This window comes from Panthera tigris, chromosome C1 (genome assembly GCF_018350195.1).
Source record: "Panthera tigris isolate Pti1 chromosome C1, P.tigris_Pti1_mat1.1, whole genome shotgun sequence".
Lineage (NCBI taxonomy): Eukaryota > Metazoa > Chordata > Mammalia > Carnivora > Felidae > Panthera > Panthera tigris.
The window spans coordinates 104,108,625-104,129,418 of NC_056667.1; the positions used below are offsets into that span (position 1 = coordinate 104,108,625).

General features: G+C 48.9%; 2 protein-coding genes across 2 annotated transcripts in view; both read left to right on the forward strand.

The window, feature by feature from the left end:
- Positions 1 to 5,944, forward strand: part of VPS45 (vacuolar protein sorting 45 homolog) — a 64,861-nt gene extending 58,917 nt beyond the window's left edge. Inside the window, exon 15 of the mRNA XM_007088044.3 lies at positions 5,581 to 5,944. Within this exon, the coding sequence (XP_007088106.1) occupies positions 5,581 to 5,668 (88 nt within the window). The 3' untranslated portion in view covers positions 5,669 to 5,944. The remainder of the gene's footprint in view (positions 1 to 5,580) is intronic.
- Positions 5,945 to 11,398: 5,454 nt separating this feature from the next.
- PLEKHO1 (pleckstrin homology domain containing O1) lies at positions 11,399 to 19,833 on the forward strand. Its single transcript, XM_042994009.1, has 6 exons — positions 11,399 to 11,614; positions 12,188 to 12,334; positions 16,504 to 16,644; positions 17,364 to 17,468; positions 17,843 to 17,944; positions 19,045 to 19,833. The coding sequence occupies exons 1-6, from the start codon at positions 11,588 to 11,590 to the stop codon at positions 19,747 to 19,749; spliced, it is 1,227 nt and encodes a 408-aa protein (XP_042849943.1). The 5' UTR covers positions 11,399 to 11,587; the 3' UTR covers positions 19,750 to 19,833.
- The last annotated feature ends 961 nt before the right edge of the window (positions 19,834 to 20,794 follow it).

Here is a 20,794-nt window from a genome sequence, read left to right on the forward strand (position 1 = left end):
CTGTTCAGGTTTTCACCCCCATCACTCTCCAGAATTGCTCCCACTATGGTCTCTAGGGACCTCCACATGGCTAAACCCAGAGTCAACTTTTAGCACTCATTTTACTTGACCTGTCAACATCATTTGACACAGTTAATAGTCCCTTCACTTGGAAACACCTTTATCCCTTAGCTTCCAGAAACTGTAGTCTCCCGGTCTTCCTGTCTCACTGGCCATTCCTGCTCTGTCAGTTTTGTTCATTTTTCCTATTTTTGGAACCCCTAGAACACTGTCCTTAGACTTCCTTAGTGCTTAGATGTCCTTAGTCTTCTCCTCTGTACCCACTCCCTTGGCAGTCTTCTCCAGGCTCATGGCTTTAAAGTCTCTCTGCTACATACTCCCAAATGTGTATGTCAAGTCCAGAGTTTCTGCCTCAGCACTATCAGTGTTGGGGACCAGATAATTCTTTGTCGTAGTGAACTGTCCTGTGCACGGTGGGATGTTCAGCAACGTCACTAGCCTCTGGATGCCGGAGCGCACCAGTTACGACAACCAAAAATGTTTCCAGACATTGCCGGATATCCCCTGGGGATAAAATGACACCTCTCTGCCCCCCCTTCCCCATTGAGAACCACTGTTTCTAGTCTGAACTTCTTCCCCAAACTCCAGATTTGTATATTCAACTGTCTACTTGACACTTCGGTTTGAGTGTCTAATTATCCATATGTAACATGATCAAGACCACGCTTCTGATATATCTTTCTAAACCTAATCCTCCCTCAGACTTCCCACCTCAGTTAATTGTATACCATCCTTCTCCTAGTATGCTTAGGCCAAAAACCTGGGTGTTTCCTCAACTCCCTTCTTTCTCTCACACCTGCATCCTGATTCATCAGTAAATCTTACAATCCTTTGCTTCCAAGTGTGTCTAGAATCTGACACGCTCTCACTACTACTGCCCTGGTCCATGCCACCATCATTTTCTACCTGGATTGTTACAACTGCCTCACCTTCTCTGTATCACTAGAGTGACCCTGTGAAAATTCGTAATTCAGGGCATGTCACATCTCTGCACAAAAACCTCCGGATGTGAGGTGCCTGAGTGGCTCAGTTGGTTAAGCATCCAACTCTTGATTTTGGCTCAGGTCACCATCTCACCATTCATGAGTTCGAGCCCCACATCGGGCTGTGCGCTGACAGCGTGGAGCCTCCTTAGGAATCTCTCCCCCCCCACCCCGCACCCCCTCAAAATAAATAAATAAACAACTTCCAGATGTTTTCTTTCTTACTCAAAGTAAAAATCAAAATCCTTACAGCAAGCTACCAGGCCTCACATGATCTCATCTTCTACTCCCATCCATCTCCTTCTGTCTCCTCTCTCACTACCCAGACTTCCAGCCACACTGGCCTCCTCTCTGTTCCCCAGCACACACGGCCTTGGTTCCTTTGCACTTGCTCTTTCCCCAGATAATCTTCTCTGTTGCTTCATTCAGGTCATGGCTCAAATGTCAGTTTCTCAGTGAGGCCTTCCTTGACCACAGGATTTAAGATCTCACACCACTAACACCACCTCCACCTCTCTTTCAAACCTGCTTTATTTTTCCCCATTGCGCTTTCTTTATCTGACATACCCCAGACCACTGTATCCTGCTTACAAGAATAAACTCTGAAGCCAGATTGCCTAGGTTTGTATCCCAACTCTGTCACTCTCAAGATGTAGGACCTAGGCTTCTCTGTACCTCAGTTGCTTTGTAAAGTGGGATAGTTTTTATCTCATCAGAACAGAACCTCACCTACAGTGTTAGGAGTTCACCATGATTATTTTTGTTGTGTTATTATTATTGTATTTTACTTATTAACTTCCTTTGTCTTCCCCTTCCCTTACTGGAATGTAAATTCCATGAGAGAACTTTTTTACTTTGGTTATTGCTATATTCACAGCTTCCACAACAGGGCCTGGCACATAGTAGGCACTTAACAAATATTTGCTAATCAAATTGTCCTCTGGAAAGAGTAATGGGGAAGAGATGAATCCAGGAAGACCTGAGCTCTATGTGTACCATTTAAAACTTTTACCAAAAGAATGTGTTCGTGTATTGTGTCCTCAAAAAGCTTATAGACTTCAGTGGAAAAAAGACATGTAGACAAATGAATTCCTAGAGGATTGATAATATGAGAGTTGAGTTGTAAAAGATGCATAGTTCAGATAAAGTATGACACAGATGGGCAGTCCTCCAGGCAGAGGGAATAGAATGTGCAAAAGCAAAGAGGTACAAGATATCAGAGCAGCTCTGAGCGCCATAAGCAGTGGAAAATGAGAAGACTTTTCAGTGTTCTGGGCTATTAAATGCTCCGTCACATCCTTCTCTCTGACCCACTCCTATATTCCAGCATCTCTAGTGTTTGGCTGTAATTAGAAGATTATTACTCCATTAAGGCAAACATTTCAAGTTTTTTTCTCATTATTTTCCAGAAAGTCTTTTTCTAGGTTCCTGCTTCCCATAAATTCCATTCATTTTGTTTCATTATTCCCCTTCACATTTGATTCTAGCTTCCTTTGGTGTCTTTGGTTTTCTTATTATTAAGAAACTCATATAGGGGCACCCTGGTGGCTCAGTCATTTGAGCTTGATTTCAGCTCAGGTCACGGGATCGAGCCCCACATCAGGTTCCAGGCTGAGTGTGGAAGCTTGCTTAAGAGTCTCTCTCTCTCTCTCTCTCTCTCCTGCTGCCCCTCTCCCCTACTCATGCTCTCTCTCTGTCTCTCTCTCTCAAAAGAAAAAGAAAAAAAAATCCCATATAATTTCTACCTGTGGAATATAGTGAAAAAAGAGGAAGATGTAGGTGATAGACAGTCTTGCTATGTAGCTTTAAGAACACAGTTGTTCAACGAAATTACTTTAGTAATGAAAATCTAAAATCCTGTAAGTGATAGTCTCTAGTTCCTTACCAAAGACTAGAAAGTGAAGAAACTCTTCTCAATGTGCGATGCAAGCCTTTCTTGAGGTTCACTTTAAAATCGGGGCCTTTTACTGCCCACCTTGCTTCTTGCCATAGAGTTGGGAATCATGACAGCACAAACCAAGACGAGCAGTAGCATTAACCTCCTGGGTTAGCTTCTGGAACCATCTTTGTTTATATCTTGTCTCACATTGAGTTGTGACTGTATCTGTCTCAGACAGTCCCTTAAAGGTAAGAATCCTAACAAGTGATCCTTTGTACACCCAGCTCAACACCTACCTCATAACGGATGCTCAGTAAAACACTTGTTAAATTGAATTGAACTGAGCTGAATTGAATTAGATTATAGTACCACAGGAGAAGGGGACTTTTTAGTTTGCTTTGTAAGCGAAATTGATTTAAAACAAAGCTAGGAAAGAAAAATCCTTCTTTTGTTGTTTTTCATAAACATAGTCTAAATTTGGGGTATAGATACCAATATGTTCACCGCCCATAATTTTTTAAGCATTCCACAGTGACTCATCAAAGTCCTCAAATAGATACTTTTTAAAAGTCACAATGGCCCTAGGAAATAAAATTAGACTTGGCAAATATAAATAGTATTTTCTCTTTGCAGTCAAAAATGTGGGGTCTTATTGATACGCAGAGGAGGATCATTAAGTATAATTTCAGTTAAGTTACTTCTTTTCTTTGCACCGGTAGCAGAGTCTGAAGGGAAGCAAATAAAGGTCACCGCTGAATTCCCGTAGGGTTTCCCAGCAGGTTTGTTTCATTCTTAACCATCACTAACCAAAGACTTCTTGTGCTGTCTTTCAAGAAAGCAGTGCTACTTCGTTTCCTGACACTTGTTTTCTGTCCTCCACGTGTCTCCAGTCCTACTGGCCAGAAAACCAGGCCAGACAGATGTGCCCATATTTCAGTAGCGGAATAAATGAATTTAGCTTCTACTCCTTTCCCTCTACTTCATCTTTTTTTTTTTCTTTTGCAAAGGAGTTTTCATTTAAATCCTCCAAGTGCCAAATCTGACAGGTCTAAAACTGCAAAACAGTAGTAATAATAAGGGACCTGGCCATCACCCCTCCAACCCTCTGCTACAGGTCTGTCTCCTGAGCGTGAGTGTGGCACTTAAAAATACCGCCCCCAGAGCTCCTATATCACAGCAAAGGCTCTTTTGCCAACAGGAGCCATTCAAATGAATTCACTTATTCAGTATACCTTTATTGGGTCCCTGCTAGAAGTCAGCATCTGTGCTCAGTGAGTGCTGGAGATCCACCCTGGAGATCGAAGAACTCTCAGACCCACCCTAAGCACCTCACAGTCTAGTGTGACAGAAATAACTGAGGAGTACCTACAGAATAATCATACAGAGCTAAAATAGCACCAGAAAGTGATTAGAGCCGTGGGAGGGATCCGTCCAGCATGGAGGAGTTTGAGAAGGCTTCACAGAAAAGGTGGCTTTTAATCCTTAGCCTTAAAGGATTTCATCAGGGGCGCCTGGGTGGCTCAGTCAGTTGAGTGTGCGACTTCAGCTGAGGTCATGATCTCATGGTTCGTGGGTTTGAGCCCCGCATCAGGCTCTGTGCTGACAGCTCGGAGCCTGGAGCCTGCTTCAGATTCTGTGTCTCCCTCTCTCTCTGCCCCTCCCCCACTAGTGCTCTGTCTCTCTCTTTCCCTCTCTCAAAAATAAACAAACATTAAAAATATATATACAGGATTTCGTCAGACAGAGAAGGGCTGTCTAGCATTTTGGACACAGGACCTAAGAGCAAACAGGTGGGAACGCACATGAGGTGTTTAGGGGACAGCAAGTGTTGGGGCGCTCCCGGGGCTGCAGGGTGGGAAGTGGAGTCAGCCGAGCAAGGGAACAATCCAGTGGCAGTATATGTGGGCCCGAGGGCACAGGTTCCAGAGCCTGGGTTTGAGTCACAGCTAAGCCACTTACTGGCTGTGGTGACCTTGGAAAATCACTTCACCTCTCCATAGCTTGATTTTGTCATCTTTTAAATAAGGATAATAGTGTCTATTTCACACATATGTACACATGCACATATGACTTAAAACAGTTCTCAGAACACAATAAATACAAGTATGAGTTATTGCAAGGACACATTGTGAAGGGCCTCAAGTTTTAACTTGTGCGTCATTCTGTAAGCAAAAGAAAGGTCTTCAAGTGGAAGAGGCAGAAATATGCAATAGGATATCGTCTGTATTTTAGAAAATGAATTCTAGTGCCACTTTGCAGAGGACACTGGCTGAGGAGGAGACTGAAGGGACACAGTCCAAGTTCTGAAGCCATGTCGAGAGTACAGATAAGAGGTGCTTGATGGAACGTGGTTCTCAGTTAATACAGTAGCCTTGCGCTTAAAACTCCTGGGTTCCTAACTAGAAATTTCAAACAGGAAGTTTTAGCCTTACCAGATCTTGCAGATTTAGTGCTAAAAAACCCCATGAGAACCCTGGGGAGGAGCACAGAGGGAGGGCTCTCCTAGCCCGGATGTCTGAGTGCCCCGCACACCAGGCCAGTAATCCTTGCATACTCTTCACGATCTCCTTCATCCAGTCACAAGTCACAGGCAAGATCTTCTATTTTGGAGATGCTTTTCCTTTTCCCCCTTTGAGTAACCTCAAGTCTACCGGTCAGTTTCCTAGAGGAAGTTCTGGCTTCCGGACTGCACAGCAGAAGCAAGGAGAGCTCTCAAGTTACAGCGAGGTCCACAAGCAGACGGTGAACCTGAACCGGCGCGGGGAGAGGAGGCGCAGGGTGAGGAGGCCGGCGCAGCTCGCCCTCAACCTCCCTGCAGGCTTTCCCCACCGACCGCAGGTGTTGGAGGAGAGCCTTGGGTTTCACGCTTGTCCTTATAACCCACCTCCAGGTAGCCTGCTCACTCCTGAACTGTAGGCACAGACACCCACACTCCCAGGGACAAGTTGAGAAAAACTCTGTGCCGGTCCTGACCCACCTTTCCCGTGATTTCCTTATCAAATAAACAGATATATTCCTTGTATTTGACAGCACAATCACTTTGGTTTCTGATGAATTTTGTTGGGATCTCACTTGAGAAAAGGGTTATCAGAGCTCAGAGGGGTTTAAAAAGTAAACCATTTGATGCACACGCTACACATCCTCCCTTCTCTTGACCCCTTTTACTTTTCATTAACCACATTCCTGCACACCTCATTTTTGAAAACTCATCATGTTTCTGTAGAAAGCCATCCAAAAATTGTTCCTACACTGCAATTTTCTGTGGCACTGAGAAACCATGTATGACTACAATAAAAATCCATTTTGTGAAAAGATACAAGTTTTTATTTCTTTGGGGTTAATGGGGTTTATGGGAATTCGCAAGATGAGGCATGAGTTGGCTTTACACCAAACAGAGAGAAGGCATCACTTCTATCCAGAGGATATTTAAACTATGTCAACGCTCAGGCGATTAAGTATCCAGCTCTTGGCTTTGGCTCAGGTCATGATCTCACAGTTTGTGGGTTCAAGCCCCACATCGGGCTCTTGCGCTGACAGTGCGGACCCTGTTTGGGATTCTCTCTCCCCTTTCTCTCTGCCCCTCCCCCGCACGCATGCTCTGTTTCTCTCTCTAAATAAATAAACTTCAAAAAATTAATGTCAAGGCAGATGATAAGTTCTGGTGTCAATTTCAGTTCTCTTGAAAGCAGTGGAAGCTGATGTCACTAATGCCAGATTACAGCATCCTCAGATCATGGCAAAAACACAGCACAATCCCTCTCTGGCTCTCTGTAGGCCCTTTATATGTTTTTTAACCTTTCTTTCATGTGGAACCGAAAATATTCTCTAGCCTCAGATACCCTAGGCTCAAATCTGTCACAATTATCAGACTTTGGCGATGATATATAAATATAAATATAAATATAAATATAAATATAAATATACATATGATATATATGTAAAAGTGATAAACTACCTCATAGGATCGTCAGGATTAGATGAGATAATACATATAAAGCACTTAGAACATTGTAAACACTAAATGAAATTTGACTACAAATAGGACAGTAAGACTGATTCCTATCTCCAACTTGGGGTTAAAAAATCACTACATAAAAAGTTTGGATTCCTGTCAACCCTCCCACTGCACTAATCAGGACTCAAGAAATAAAAGGGAAAATAAAGGTCATTCCATCCATCCCCCTTTTCCCATTCCTCCTCCCCCTTTTCATCATTGTTTCTTTAACTTCCAGTCATGTGAAGCCCTAAGGCTTTTGGCCGTAGTATAGCTCAGAGCTAGGTCTTACTTCTCTTTTCTTTTTTTTTTTTTTTTTTTTTTGGTGGGTCACTTTAGGTACTTTTTTCTACTTTTCCAATTTTTATAATCCTAAAAAAGGGAGATAGCCTTCACTTGGGGAGACAGTATTTTATTTTTTATTTTTTATTTTTTTAAATTTACATCCAAGTTAGTTAGCATATAGTGCAACAGTGATTTCAAGAGTAGATTCCTTAGTGCCCCTTACCCATTTAGCCCATCCCCCCTCTCACAATCCCTCCAGTAACCCTCTGTTTGTTCTCCATATTTAAGAGTCTTAGGTTTTGTTCCCCTCCCTGTTTTTATATTATTTTTGCTTCCCTTCCCTTGTGTTCATCTGTTCTGTGTCTTAAAGTCCTCCTATGAGTGAAGTCATATGACATTTGGGGAAGACAGTATTTTAAATGCAGCAAGTTACACAGTCTTTTCAAATAAACAGAACCCTCCCTCCAAGCATGAAGACCTGTGCTTCCTTTCCTCGAGGCAACATAACTCTTTGGAATAAGAAGAGTAAGAATGGAGACTTTTCTTAGACCATTGCCCTGAGTATTTGCCCGCTTCCATTCTGCTACCCAGCTGACAATGCCAAGTCTAAGAAAAGAGCCTTACAGGGGCTCCTGGGCGGTTCAGTTGGTTAACCGTCTGCCTTTGGCTCAGGTCATGATATCTCTCTCTCAAAAATAAATAAATAAACAATTTTTAAAAAAGAGAGAAAGAGACAGAGCCTTAACTTCAGGATGTTTGATGCCAGAAGTTGGCATTTCTTTTTTTTTTTTTTTTTTAATGTTTATTTTTGAGAGAGAGAGTGCAAGCAGGGAAGGGGCAGAGAGAGAGGGAGACACAGAATCCAAAGCAGGGTCCAGGCTCTGAGCTGTCAGCACAGAGCCTGACGCGGGGCTGGAACCCACGAACCGCAAGATCATGACCTGAGCCCAAGTCAGACGCTTAACCAACTGAGCCACCCAGGCGCCCCTGGTATTTATTGAGGATGAAAGACTTAAATTTTTATTTAAGATTTACAGAGCTGATCACATTATTAGTGGCCTTTCATTTTTACCCTTTAAAAAACAGCATTTTAGTTAAAGTCTCATGTGCTTTTGATGCCCTCTCCTCCACAGATTGAAATGCCCTAGTCAAATGTCCCAGTTACTCTACAAAAGACGAGGCGCTGCTTTTAGGCGAACAACTTTTTGGATGACAGTTTTTGCCCAGTAAACTTGCAGGCAGCAACTCACAAATCCTCACTGGTGAGAGCTCCTTTCTTCCTCCCTCAAGTGGACTGGCTTATAAAACAGTCAACCAAAGCCTGGGTGGCTCAGTCCATTAAGCATCCGACTTCAGCTCAGGTCATGATCTAATGGTTCGTGAGTTTGATCCCCACATTAGGTTCCTGTCTGACAGTGCAGACCTTGCTTGGGACACTCTCTCTCTCTCTCTCTCTGCCCCTACCCACACTTTCTCTCTCCCTCTCTCTCAAAATAAATGAACTTAAAAAAAAAAAGTCAACTGAAGAATGAAAACTGGCAGTAGTATCTTATCCATGGTGATGCTGTTAGTGGGGTAACCCCATCACAGGTCCTCCCAGTATCTTATCTCCAAAAAGAGAAATTAACGTATTTTTGTGGTTTATGTGTATGGCAGTGTCAAGCTCACTGAAGACACAGCGCTATGAAAATGTGCAAAAGAGCCCATAAGTTCTCACTCTGAGATTTCTCACTTAAGAACTGGTCTTTGGAAACAGTCCTAAGTCATAGATCCCAATAGATCCCAATTCAGGTGCCATGAGGATCACCTGGTGGGAGAGAAGTCAGTTGGAGAATAGGCCCCGGAAGAGTATGGCACAGGGGAAGAGGCGTGCGTAATAGGACCAGGGGAGACAAAACTGTGGGAAGGCAGGGGCAGGATAACATGAGGCAGTACAGCAGTGCAGGTTAGTGGCGGGGGGAGAAGCCCAGAGATTTATGTAACATCTTAAGGAGCAAATAGGCAAGAAAGGTTCTCCAGCCCACATGCATCTGTTCTGGAATCTGAAAATTACTTTGGAGGGTTTTGATTTCCGAGCAGTCCCTCTGCCTGATGTTCCACAAGGCTCCAGCACCTGCCTGATGCCACACACAAGGACCCCACTACCGTGCATAGAGAAGACACTCAAATATTTGTTGACTAAAAGGAGGGGAAAGAAGGAAGATGGGGCAAGTCATGAATTACATGTTTCCCATACACCAGAATCTATTTAAACTCTGAATTCAGACTGCTCTGATCTATCTGGCCAGCAAGCCCTCAAAAGATCATGCAGGCTAGTACGCTGGGACATTTTGCTTCCTCATTATGAAGACACCCCTGGATTTTCTTATTCTTGAGAAATACAGATGGTGGGAAGGGAAGAGGGGCTGTGTGTGTATATGGTGTGGTGTGTGTGTGTACAAAGCCTAAACGGTAGGCTGGAGTCTGAAAACCTGGATTCTAATCCATTTAGCCAGTAACGTGCTGGGTACACTTGGGCAAGCCGATTGATTCGCCGAGCAGTTTACTCATTTTCCAAGTGGGAATAATATTTATTCTACATACCTCACAAGGTGGCACTAAAGATTTAAAGAAATGATGTACAAGAGCATTTTGCAAGGATAAATTTCTTTATCAGACTAAAATAGAGGAATTAATTAGTATGGTAAATGAAAAGAGGTTAAGAGGAATATTGTTGGATTAGGAGGAAAGGAGGGTGCCAGAAAAAGAGAGAAGCCCCTGTTCATTTGACAGATGCCAGAAAAAGCTGAGCCCACCCCATTCCTCAAACCACAAAATTGGCCAATACTTCCTTTTATCTGGAGACATCTCCAGAAAAAAGAGTTCTTCCTTTTCCCTGCTCCTGTGTGCCAGGGATTCGTATTCATTTAGTGGTTATTGCGTGTCTACCATACGCCAGGAGATGTGTCTGCTTGCTGTTATTCAATAATTGACCCTAGAGGGCAACACTTGCATATTTTCATAGGACTTTCACAGGTCACCTCTGATAGTCCCCTTTGCTTGTTGATGGAAGTGGTGGTTCATCCCTCACCTTTTAATACATGGAGGCACAGAGGCCTAAAGAAATTCGGTCACGACCTAAGGCCACAAAGTGGTGATGATGAAACTAGTGCCCAAACCTGGGTCTCCTGACTCACCTCCTCTCCTTAAATATGTATGGGGGGGGGGGGGCGAGTGGGGAGGAATGAAGTTACTAAGATGTTGGTCTGTAAGCTCTGAAGCAGATCTGGTGTAGGAGGCATCAGCAGCCATTCCCCCAGTCATCAGAGCATCTTCTGGGCATTGAGCCCTTCCCTCCACTGGACTCTGATGGGATGTTTACATGTCAGTGCGGCGGGAAGAGATACCCAGGGTCGTAGAAGTTTAAGCCTCCCCCGGAGCTTACATTTAAAGCCACATGATATTCTGGACAATGGCTTTGGAGACAGAGAAATCTCCTCCTGCCAGGAATTAGCATGTGTGTCTGCACATCCCTGAGCCATCCTGAGTCTCACTTTTCTCTGTGTGCAATGGAGATCATTCTATCCACTTCATCCTTAGGCTCAAAGAAGGCCCGAGGCTTTGTAAACGGGCAGAATTGTGCATTAGTATTAATTCCACTCTCAACGCGTCCCCCTACACATCGACACCCCCATGCTCCCGGAACGTAAAACTTTTCCCCAACGTCTGACCTACCCAGGCCACTATCTCTGCCACCTAAGGATCGTGAATTCCAGATGCCAGTTCCCGCTCTTGTTTTTGTTTTCTGTTTGGGAGGGAGCCAATCTCGATCTGGGTTATCTCGGTCTTCCTAAACCTCTCCCTATTATCCGCTCCGGCTGCCTCCGCGGTCTGTCCGGGCAGGTCCGGCGGGGTGGGGGGTGCGGGTGGGGGTCTCCCGGGCCCCACCTCTCGCTCGGGCCGCAGGTGCGAGCGTGGGTCCCGCGCCCCCCCTTCCCCGGGGAGCAGCTCTCCGGCTGGGTTTGGGTCCGTCTTCTTCACCCTCAGCGAGTCAGAAACAAAGGAGGGGGGGTGGGGGAGCGCACCATCTCCGGCTCCGCGATTCGCCCTTTATTCTGAACTCGCAACGTCAGCGGGCCGGCGGATGGAACGGCAGGGCGCGGGCCGGGCCGGGGAGCAGGCGGCGGGGGCGCGCGGGGGCCCGGGCCGCGTGGGCGCCGGGATGGAGGGCGCCGGGGGGCGGGGAGCGGGCGTGCGTGTGTGTGCGAGTGCGAGGGAGGCCGGCCTCTAGTGTAACCGGAGCTACAAAGAAGGGGAGCGTCCGGGAGAGGGAGGGCGGAGCGGCGGCGGCGCCGGGGGCAGCTCCGCCAGCCGCCCCTTCCCCCGCGCCCGCGCCCACCCGGAACGATGAAGAAGAACAATTCCGCCAAGAGGGTGAGTGCGCCCGCGCCCGCCACCCACCGCCCCGAGGGCCCCAGCCCCGCCGCCCCGGGGGCTTCCGTGCGGGGACTCGGCTCGGGGGCGCGGACTTGGCTCACTTTCCTCCCGCCGCCCCCCCCCCACGGCGCCCCCTCCCCCGGGCTCCCGGCCGCCGCCTGCGTGTGCTCTGTGGCGGCGAGGAGACAATGAGAGAGAAAATGAAACGCCGTTTCTCCCGGCGTGGCGGGGCCCGAGGCTGCAGGCGGGGGCGGGGGGCCCGGCGGCGATCCCGAGGCTGCCCTCCACCCAGGCTGGGCCCTGGCCCCCCGCTCTCGCACTTGGAGTTGTTTATCTGGGGGACGAGGGAGGGCGGCCGTGGGGGAGAGAGTTGCCCCGAGCGCAGACCTGCCGAGAAGTGGGGAGCGAACGTTGGGCTCCCTGAGTCCAGCCTGGGGAGGGGGTGGGGGGAGGGGGCGGTCGCGGGAAAGAAGGGACGAGGGGAGCCGAGGGGGGTCGCGAGGGACGGAACGAGAGGAGGGAAAAGCGATAGCCCCCTAACCGGACGGTTCTGCTCTTGCCCGGGGGCAGGGGCCTCAGGATGGAAACCATCCGTCCGCACCTCCGGAGAAGGTCGGCTGGGTCCGGAAATTCTGCGGGAAAGGGATTTTCAGGGAGATTTGGAAAAACCGCTATGTGGTGCTGAAGGGGGACCAGCTGTACATCTCTGAGAAGGAGGTAGGTGCCCTTTACCACCTCTGTCCCCGTTTTCTCATATTCCCCGTTTTGTCCCTCCACAGGGGACTTCCCTATCTCCGTCCTCCCCCTGCCCTCAACCCCCATTTTGTTCCAAAAGCAAGTTCAGCAATTCGGTTGGTCTCTACCCCCATCAGATCTGCAGAGAGAGGTCACCCCTTCTCTAGAAGACCCGGGTTGGAATTCGAAGTTGAGTGTGCATCTTATTTAATGAATTTTCTTTGCAAACACCTTTCTGGCAATGACAATAACCCCCCTCGCAAGAGGTCCCAAAAGTTCTAAGTGTCCCCTGTTGCCCCGTACCCCGTCCTGGCAGCTGGCTGAAGGTAGGATTTTTTTTTCTTTGCTACTGCTGCTGAAAAACTCTATTCAGCTTCTCCTCCACCCCTTCCTGTCCCCCAACCCTAAGCCAGCTAGCCTCCTCTTTTCCTGTCTCTAGAAGGAAGGTCTACGCAGGTCATCTCACCAGTGCAGCTGTCCCAATCACAGAAAACATGCACAGCCCTGGGTCATCCTCACATGACCTCAGGTAGAGTATCTGTAAGTGTAGTTGTTTCTGTTGAAGCCAAGGTTACTAGCCAGTATGCTTCCTAATCCATTTAAAGAAAAAAAAAGGCAAGGAACGTATTCTCCACCATTCCCAACTTCCCCCATTTGTATCAGAAAGGAGACAAATGGAGTCACGAACTCTTGTAAGTCTCTGCAGAGTTAAAATGAAGCCCACAGTCCACATTCGGAACCTGAGCCCAGATCATTGAATCCAGACTCTTTTTTATCTCTATAATTCGAGAGACCCGTACCACTTGAGAAACTGAGTTGCCCCTCCGTGAGTTAGAAGTCATTCCAGCCCCTACCTTCTGAGACTGTGTCAGCATAGCCTGGGAGACTGTCCCCTGCGCCCCTGGTAGGATGGGCCCCTCTTCCCCCAATCCCGTGTTCCCTAACCCCCGGAGGCTCCTGGGAGTCCACCCTGAGTTCTAACCTCTTCTGCTTTCTGCAGACTATATTTAGGTAAATAAATCCTTTTATGGTATTGAAATAGCCACACGCGCAGTCCTAGAGAAAGTATTCATCCGAACAGAACATCTACCTAGGCAAGTAGGGAAGAACAAAGCTGTGTCAGGGCCAGAGAGAGACATCCCCTTCAGGGTGTTTCAGCCTTACTGTTTACACTAAGCCAGGAACTTGGTGATGGAGGGAGGTGAGAGAAGAATTTGATTGCAGGATTTATTTTTAAGGGCCACTTCTACCCAATCCCAAATCCTATAGAAGGTTTTTCCATAATTGGCTGGCTTTCCAGTTTAAAAAATAATACTAAGAAGCAAGTGTCAAAGTGTATCTCCTGTCTTCCTCAAACTTCATAATGGCAGGAAACTCTGGTGAGCAGTCAGAGAGAACTTCCTACACGTCAGAGGGGAACCATGAGAACAGTGAAAGGGGTAGAAGAAAGAAGACATTTTTTTTTCTTGTTTATGTTCGTCCCAAGAACAGAGTCTGGGGGGCAAAAGAGCATACTTGTTTCTTGTGTGTGGAGGAAGGAGTACGGAGACAGGGGGAAGGATGGAATGACCTCAGCCTCCCATGCCTGGTGTCCTGTGAGTCAGGAGCATCTGACTGGTCACGGGGCCCACTGCTCCTGCTGAGAAAGGCACAGGAGAAGTGGGAACCAGCCTACTGTCACCTCTCTTCTTGGGAGCCCGTCCGTGCCACAACGGGCCTGGGCTGAGGGTGAAGCTGACCCAGGATTCTAGGCTCTATTCTGTCCACTTCCCATAAGCTCCGGAGCTAAGAGATTCAAGATCTGTGTTTGAAATGCAAAGTATAATGTTTGTAACCTATGTGTTAGTGCAAAAATATTCTTAACCCTCTCCTCTTGATTTTTCAGTGGTCTTTTTTTTTTCATTACTTATCATAAAGGCAGGATCTCCCACAACTGCCTGCACCAAGGAAATCCTTCTGTATTTGTTATTAATCATTTTCCTCATTCTCAAAGGGCACCTTATGATCATGGGGTTGATGTAGAGCAACAGGAACTAGATCTTCGGGAGATCTCATGGTAGAGGAGACTGGGTTCAGGGCATCTGTTTTGGCAAGGGAAAATCCCTTTCTGCAGGCTCCGGGGAAAAGAAAGGTTCACTCTGGAAGATGGGAAATTATAAATGAGGCTTTGGGAACTTGACAGAGGAAAAACCGTACAGCAGAGAACAAGGGCCTTGGAGTTACCCATCTTCCCTGGGAACCCCTGCCCTGTCAGGGCCCGACCCCTGTCACTGTCCCCTGCTTCCTGGAGCTCCTTGTCAGCCGTGTTCCTGCCCTTCCCTTCTCCCCTTCCTGTAAGGGAAACAGAACAAGTAACTCTCCTTCCCTGGGTGCATATACACACCCAGCACTTTCCTCTCCAGGGCTTCTGGTCTCTGCTGATAGCCTCCAATCTGAGGAGGGAGGGCAGGTGACCTGATGCATCACCCTGCCTCCCTGCCCCGTGTTTCTGGGAATTGTTCTCGGATCCCCTTGCTGACATCTTCCTCACTTCCATCCACAATCCTCCCAGGCCTCTGGTCACTTCCCGGCCCAAAGCCAGGGAGCCCTGGGAAAGGGACAGCCCTGTGCCAGGGCAAACAGACAGATATACGAGCAGTCATTGACCCGAATGAGGCTGTGCAATTAGCCCCCCTCCTCTGCATCAGCCGCTGGGCCTGCAGCAAGTCTTAAAACAGACTTTGGGGCTCCTGGGTGGGTCAGTCAGTTAAGTGTCCCAACTCTTGATTTTAGCTCAGGCCATGATCTCACGATTCATAAGTTTGAGGCCCAAGTCGGGCTCCCGTGCTGGCAGCTCAGGGCCTGCGTTGAAAATCTCTCTCTCCCTCTCTCTCTCTGCCCCTCCCCTGCTCACTTGCTGTCTCTCAAAATAAATAAACATTTTTTTTAATAATGAAAAAATAAAACAGACCTTGGCAGAAATGTTACTGGAATTTGTGGCACTCTGCAAAGGCTAGTTGGGTCAGAGGATATGGATAGGATTGTGGTCTCTGATTAGACCTTCCTCAAGAGAGTTCAGAGCCAAATGCTGGCTACAGCTGCTAAGGGTAGAACCAGGGTGCCAGATAGATACCACATGCAGGAAAGGCTACGTTTAGACACAAGAACTGCCCGGCAGTAAGGGGCTTAGGCTCTCAAATTGGAACAATGGCAAGAAGTAGCAGAATACAAGTCTGAAATTTTGTCCTCCAGGGACAGTATAAGTGCATCTTTGTCTAGAGAGAGGTAGAGGATTGTTTTTTAATGTCTTACTTACTTAATTTGAGAGAGAGAGAGTGTGTGCGCACATAAGCAGAGGAAAGGGGCAGAGAGAGAGGGAGACAGAGAATCAGAAGCAGGCCCCAGGCTCCGAGCTGGCAGCACAGAGCTCAGCAACTATGAGATCATGACCTGAGCCGAAATCAGACGCTTAACCGACTGAGCCACCCAGGTGCCCAGAGGTGGATGATTTAAATGGCTTTTGAGGCCTGCAGGGGCTAGGTTGGGTTGCTAGAGTACCTTGGAGGGAAGAAGGAGGGTTAACTACAGGTGTATTTTTCAGCATGTCTGAACAAACTGAACACAGGGGAACGCTGTTTCTGTGGTGCTGAAGCTCCTGAAAGGAATGAGGTGGATGACTCTAGAATAGTGTAGATCTGAGGAGGGAGTCAGGTCAGGTACTAAAGCAGCAGTGCAAATATTTAATAAGATGGGGGCGCCCAGAGGCGGCCTTTGCCTCCAGACATGCCCTGATGCCGGCCCTGCTGGTCTCTCCTCCCTCTGGATGATCAGCATCCACGTCTATCCAGGTCTTGCTTTCTTCAGGATGATAGGATTAACCTACTAGCCGTCTAAGCCGTGTCTTGAAGGACAAAACAGGGTCAGAGTGACATCGTGGGGCTCCGGAAACAAGTAGCTTAGCTGAAGAGAGTGCCGATAAGGGGTTTAAACGGAAGCCCGCCTGAGGAGTCAGGGCAAGGCCTGCGAGCAGGCCTTGGGTAGGACAGCCCCCCTGTCCTGTCATCCCTCCCTTCTCCTCAGGCTTCTGCTTCCCAAGTTAGGGCTAAACTAACACTCTGGGGGAGGCACCAAGTAATTTTCTCCTCAGCACCTCCCCTCTAACCCTCCCCTAGGTAAAAGATGAGAAAAATATTCAAGAGGTATTTGACCTGAGTGACTATGAGAAGTGCGAAGAGCTCCGGAAATCCAAGAGCAGGAGCAAGAAAAATCATAGCAAGTTTACTCTTGCCCACTCCAAGCAGCCTGGCAACACGGTATGTCCCGTATGTTCCGCCCCGGGAACCTCAGCCCGCTTGTGTGTAGGGGGCAGGGGAGAAACCCTTCCCTCTGCGGGTTCTCCCTCTCCACTCCAGGTTCAGAGGCTGGACTTGCTCTCCTGCCAACTTTTGTTATTTAACCCCAGAATATCCTGGCCATTTCCTTCCCTCCGGGCAAGCCAGCCTTTAAACTGTCCGACCACAAAGATCATATCTCTCTCTCCTCTCATTCTCTCTGTCTCTCTTTCTCTCTCACACAGACACACACACGCATGCATGCACACACACACACACGCATACATCTCTTGGGAGAAAATCACTTTTCCCTGTACCCTGATGGGTGGTTGAAGTTCTGAATCTAGTTTCTCTTGTCTGAGGGACCTCAGGGAAGTTCCTGTCACATTCTGTTTACTCAGACCTTTAAAGATCTTTACTTTGGTACATGTCCTTTACCGAACCTCCTCTCATTCTCTCCAGCACCATATTAGTATCCATTACCCTTCTTAACTCTTCCCTGGTCATTTCTAAAGCAACCTCTAAGCTGTGGCCCCTTCTAGGAAGAAAGGCTGGTTTCCTTAGGTTATGGATGACTCCAGAAGCAGAAGGCCTCTCCTTCTAGGAGCTGGGTCTGAGGGAACGAGACAGTAACTTCTTCACTGTCATAGTGAGGCACCAACCGCAAAGCCCTGGCTGAACCACGAATGTCTCCCCCACAGGCTCCCAGCCTCATCTTCCTGGCAGTTAGTCCAGAAGAGAAGGAATTGTGGATCAATGCCCTCAACTCCGCTATCACCCGAGCCAAGAACCGTATCTTGGATGAGGTCAGGGGGCTCATCCGGAGGGGAGGAACACCGGCGCAGAGGCAGTAATTGTGACTCACTAAAGGGGGAGATTACAGGGCGGCCCCCCCTTACATGCTTCCCCCCACCAGCTACACTTCTTTAGCTCCCTTTAAAAACCCCATTCTCCTACCTTCTAAGTCCCTCTGCCACAACGCCTCTTTCCCTGCTTTGTGATGCATGGGGCCAGCCCCAGAGGCCCCGCATGTGCGGTAAATGCCTTGCCCTTGGATCTTCTCAGAAGCAGTTAATGGGGTGGGTTTATTTCCCAGTCCAGGCAGGTGCAGGCCTCAGGGGCTGCTGGGTCAGGACAGAGTCTCTGAAGAGCACCCATGACTCACAGTGCATCTCTTCAGGTCACCGTCGAGGAAGACAGCTATCTCGCCCACCCCACTCGAGACAGGGCAAAAATCCAACACTCCCGCCGCCCCCCAACGCGGGGACACCTAATGGCCGTGGTACGTAAGATTGTAAGAAAGTAAAAGTTGTGGAAGGGCCGGTTCCACATCTATGTCAGACATGATGGTACCTGAGACCGCCCACCAGAGGCATTTGTGGTACCAAGGTCAAAGGCTGGGGCAGTCCCTCTACCCGTCCCCCTGCCTGATTCCTCCATATCAAAAATATTTAGCACCTTATGAGTTCAAAAGTCCTTGCCCTCATTTCATCCTTTGTGGGGAAATGAGATATACCCACAAGGAAAGTGAAGGAGTAGAAGAGGTGAATGCTGTTCCAGGGAATGTAAGCGACCCCGCAGCGGCTGGCTATTCTGGCCGGTGACAGCATTAAGCACTGCAGTCGTCTCCAGGAGGAAGGCTCACTGTGAACCACTGTAACACACAAAGTGTGGTTCCTTTCCCTGTCCGAGCCTTCGGTCTCTAGGGAGAGAGCCAGCCGGGTACAGTAGAACCGGGCAGAACTGGGTTGGGGCCTAGCTTTGCGCTTTGCTCTCTCTGTGTGATTCCCTGAAGCTGCACGTCACTGCCCTTAAAGCGGGACGGTTAATCGTGCCCGCCTTGAAGGGTCGCTGTGAGGAAGGATTGAAGCAATTTATGTATCAATCCACATGAGGTACCGAACACCCCTGTCAGTTTTTTATTACAGTATTCTGGAAATAGAACAAGTTTTGTTTTAAGGCAAGGGGCTCAGGGTTGTCAGGAGCAGAAGCGGTTGAGGTGTGTGGCTCTGAGGGTACAGGTGGAGGAGGACAGTTACTTCCTGTGTGGAGTATCCTGAGTGTGTCAGACCCAGTTCGATGCTTAGAGTCCACTAGACAGAGGAGAAAGACACTCTTCAGGAAACTCATAGTAAAGCGGAGAATTGGGGAAACCAGCAGAAGCTACTTTAGATCACAGAAAAATGAGAGAAAGGTTCAAACCACCATCAAAGGAGTAAGAAAAAGTAAAAAAGCCCAAGGGCTTGGTGAGGATGGCGTGCTTCTCATTCAGGGAAGGCACGTCGAGGAGGGAAGTGACCAGTTTGCGTCTCTCTCCCAGTCAGTCCCGAAGGGCCCACTGCTGGCAATTCTTCCCCTTCATTCCCGCCCTCTCCCCTCCAGGCTTCCACCTCTACCTCGGATGGGATGCTGACCTTGGACCTGATCCAGGAGGAAGACCCTTCTCCCGAGGAACCCACCTCTTGTGCCGAGAGCTTCCGGGTTGACCTGGACAAGTCTGTGGCCCCGCTGGCAGGCAGCCGGCGGAGAGCAGACTCTGACCGTATCCAGCCCTCCTCAGACCGAGCAAGCGGCCTGCCCCGAGCTTGGGACAAGCCAGACAGAGGGGCCACCTACACCCCCCAGGCACCCAAGAAGTTGACCCCCACGGAGAAAGGCCGCTGCGCTTCCTTGGAGGAGATCCTGTCTCAGCGGGACGCCGCCCCCGCCCGCAGCCCCCAGCTGCGGGCCGAGGACCCCCCAGCCTTCATTCCATCCCTTCCGGGGCAGCTGTCCCGGATCCAGGACCTGGTAGCCAGGAAACTGGAGAAGACTCAGGAGCTGCTGGCAGAGGTTCAGGGACTGGGAGATGGAAAGCGAAAGGCCAAGGACCCCCCTCGGTCCCCTCCCGATTCGGAGTCCGAGCAGAGGCTGCTGGAGACCGAGCGGCTGCTTGGAGAGGCCTCGTCCAATTGGAGCCAGGCGAAGAGGGTGCTGCAGGAGGTCAGGGAGCTGAGGGACCTGTACAGACAGATGGACCTTCAGGCCCCCAGCCCCCACCTCACACCAGGCACTCAGCACAGTCAGTACCGCAAGAGCCTGATGTAAAGGCAGGGGGACGGTGGCCGGGACTTGGGGGGTGCACAGACTCATCTCCAAGTGTTGCAGGATAAAGCTTTTTTATTTACCTCAGTTGAAAAAAAGAAACTCGTTGCGCATGCTGATGCCCAGTCCTCTTCCCACCCTCTTTCCCTTCCCTGTCCCTGTCTCTCGGACACCTAAATTGCCTCAGGGTTGAGGAGGTGACCCCTACAGCAATGCTAAAAAGCTTTCACCTAGAGGAGAGATAGAGGGGGATACAGGCATAGTCTGGCCATCCACACACACCACCCCTCTGAGGCATGGCGGGGAATGCCTGCTCCCGAGGACATGTGTAAGCTCCTGAGTTTGGGGGAAGGGTTTTTCTCCTATGTCCCATTCCCAGTTTTCTATCAGAGGGTGGCATGTCAGCTACCCAGCTCTAGCCCTAGGGATAGGGAAGCCATTGCCACCTGTGCACACAGAAGTGACATCTGCCCCAGCCCTGATCAGGGTGTGTGGGATCCCACCAGACACCAGCTTCTTGCCTCATAGCCTCTGAATGACACTGAGCTGTCTGGATCTCTTGCCGGGTTTCTCCTTTTAATCTCCCACAGCCTTCCCACTACTGACTCAAAGATCCAATGCTGGGCAGATGGCATTGGTTTGGCCCTTTGGTGAGGGGGGCCCAGTGCAGGGGAACTAGGGACAGCTGACCCCACAGAAGAACCCCACTAAGAATGAAACTGATTTGCAATGTGAGCTGGGCAGGATTGAGGGGAAAACCAAAAGCATGCCCGTGTTCCTCTTTTTGGCCAAGCTAGGGCTTCTGTAGCCTCTCCCTCTCCTTCCTCAAACCTGTCTTCCAACACTCATCAAGCCCCAACTTCGGCAAAACATCTTTATGCTCATGCCACCACCCTCCTGGCCAGGCCCCCCGGAATTCTTAATGGTAGATTCCACACGCTCCTTGTATTTTGTTTGCTTCTTTCCTTTGAAGTCCCTAAGATCAAGTCAGCAACAGTGACCGGGTCCAGAGAAGACTTGGGAAGGCAAGAGTGGTTTTTGACAAGAA

Coding starts and splice junctions, on each gene's coding strand:
- PLEKHO1 (XM_042994009.1), top strand. CDS start 11,588: ATGAAGAAGAACAATTCCGCCAAGAGG. Junction 11,615..12,187: donor AGAACAATTCCGCCAAGAGG/GTGAGTGCGCCC, acceptor GCCCGGGGGCAG/GGGCCTCAGGATGGAAACCA. Junction 17,469..17,842: donor AGAACCGTATCTTGGATGAG/GTCAGGGGGCTC, acceptor GCATCTCTTCAG/GTCACCGTCGAGGAAGACAG.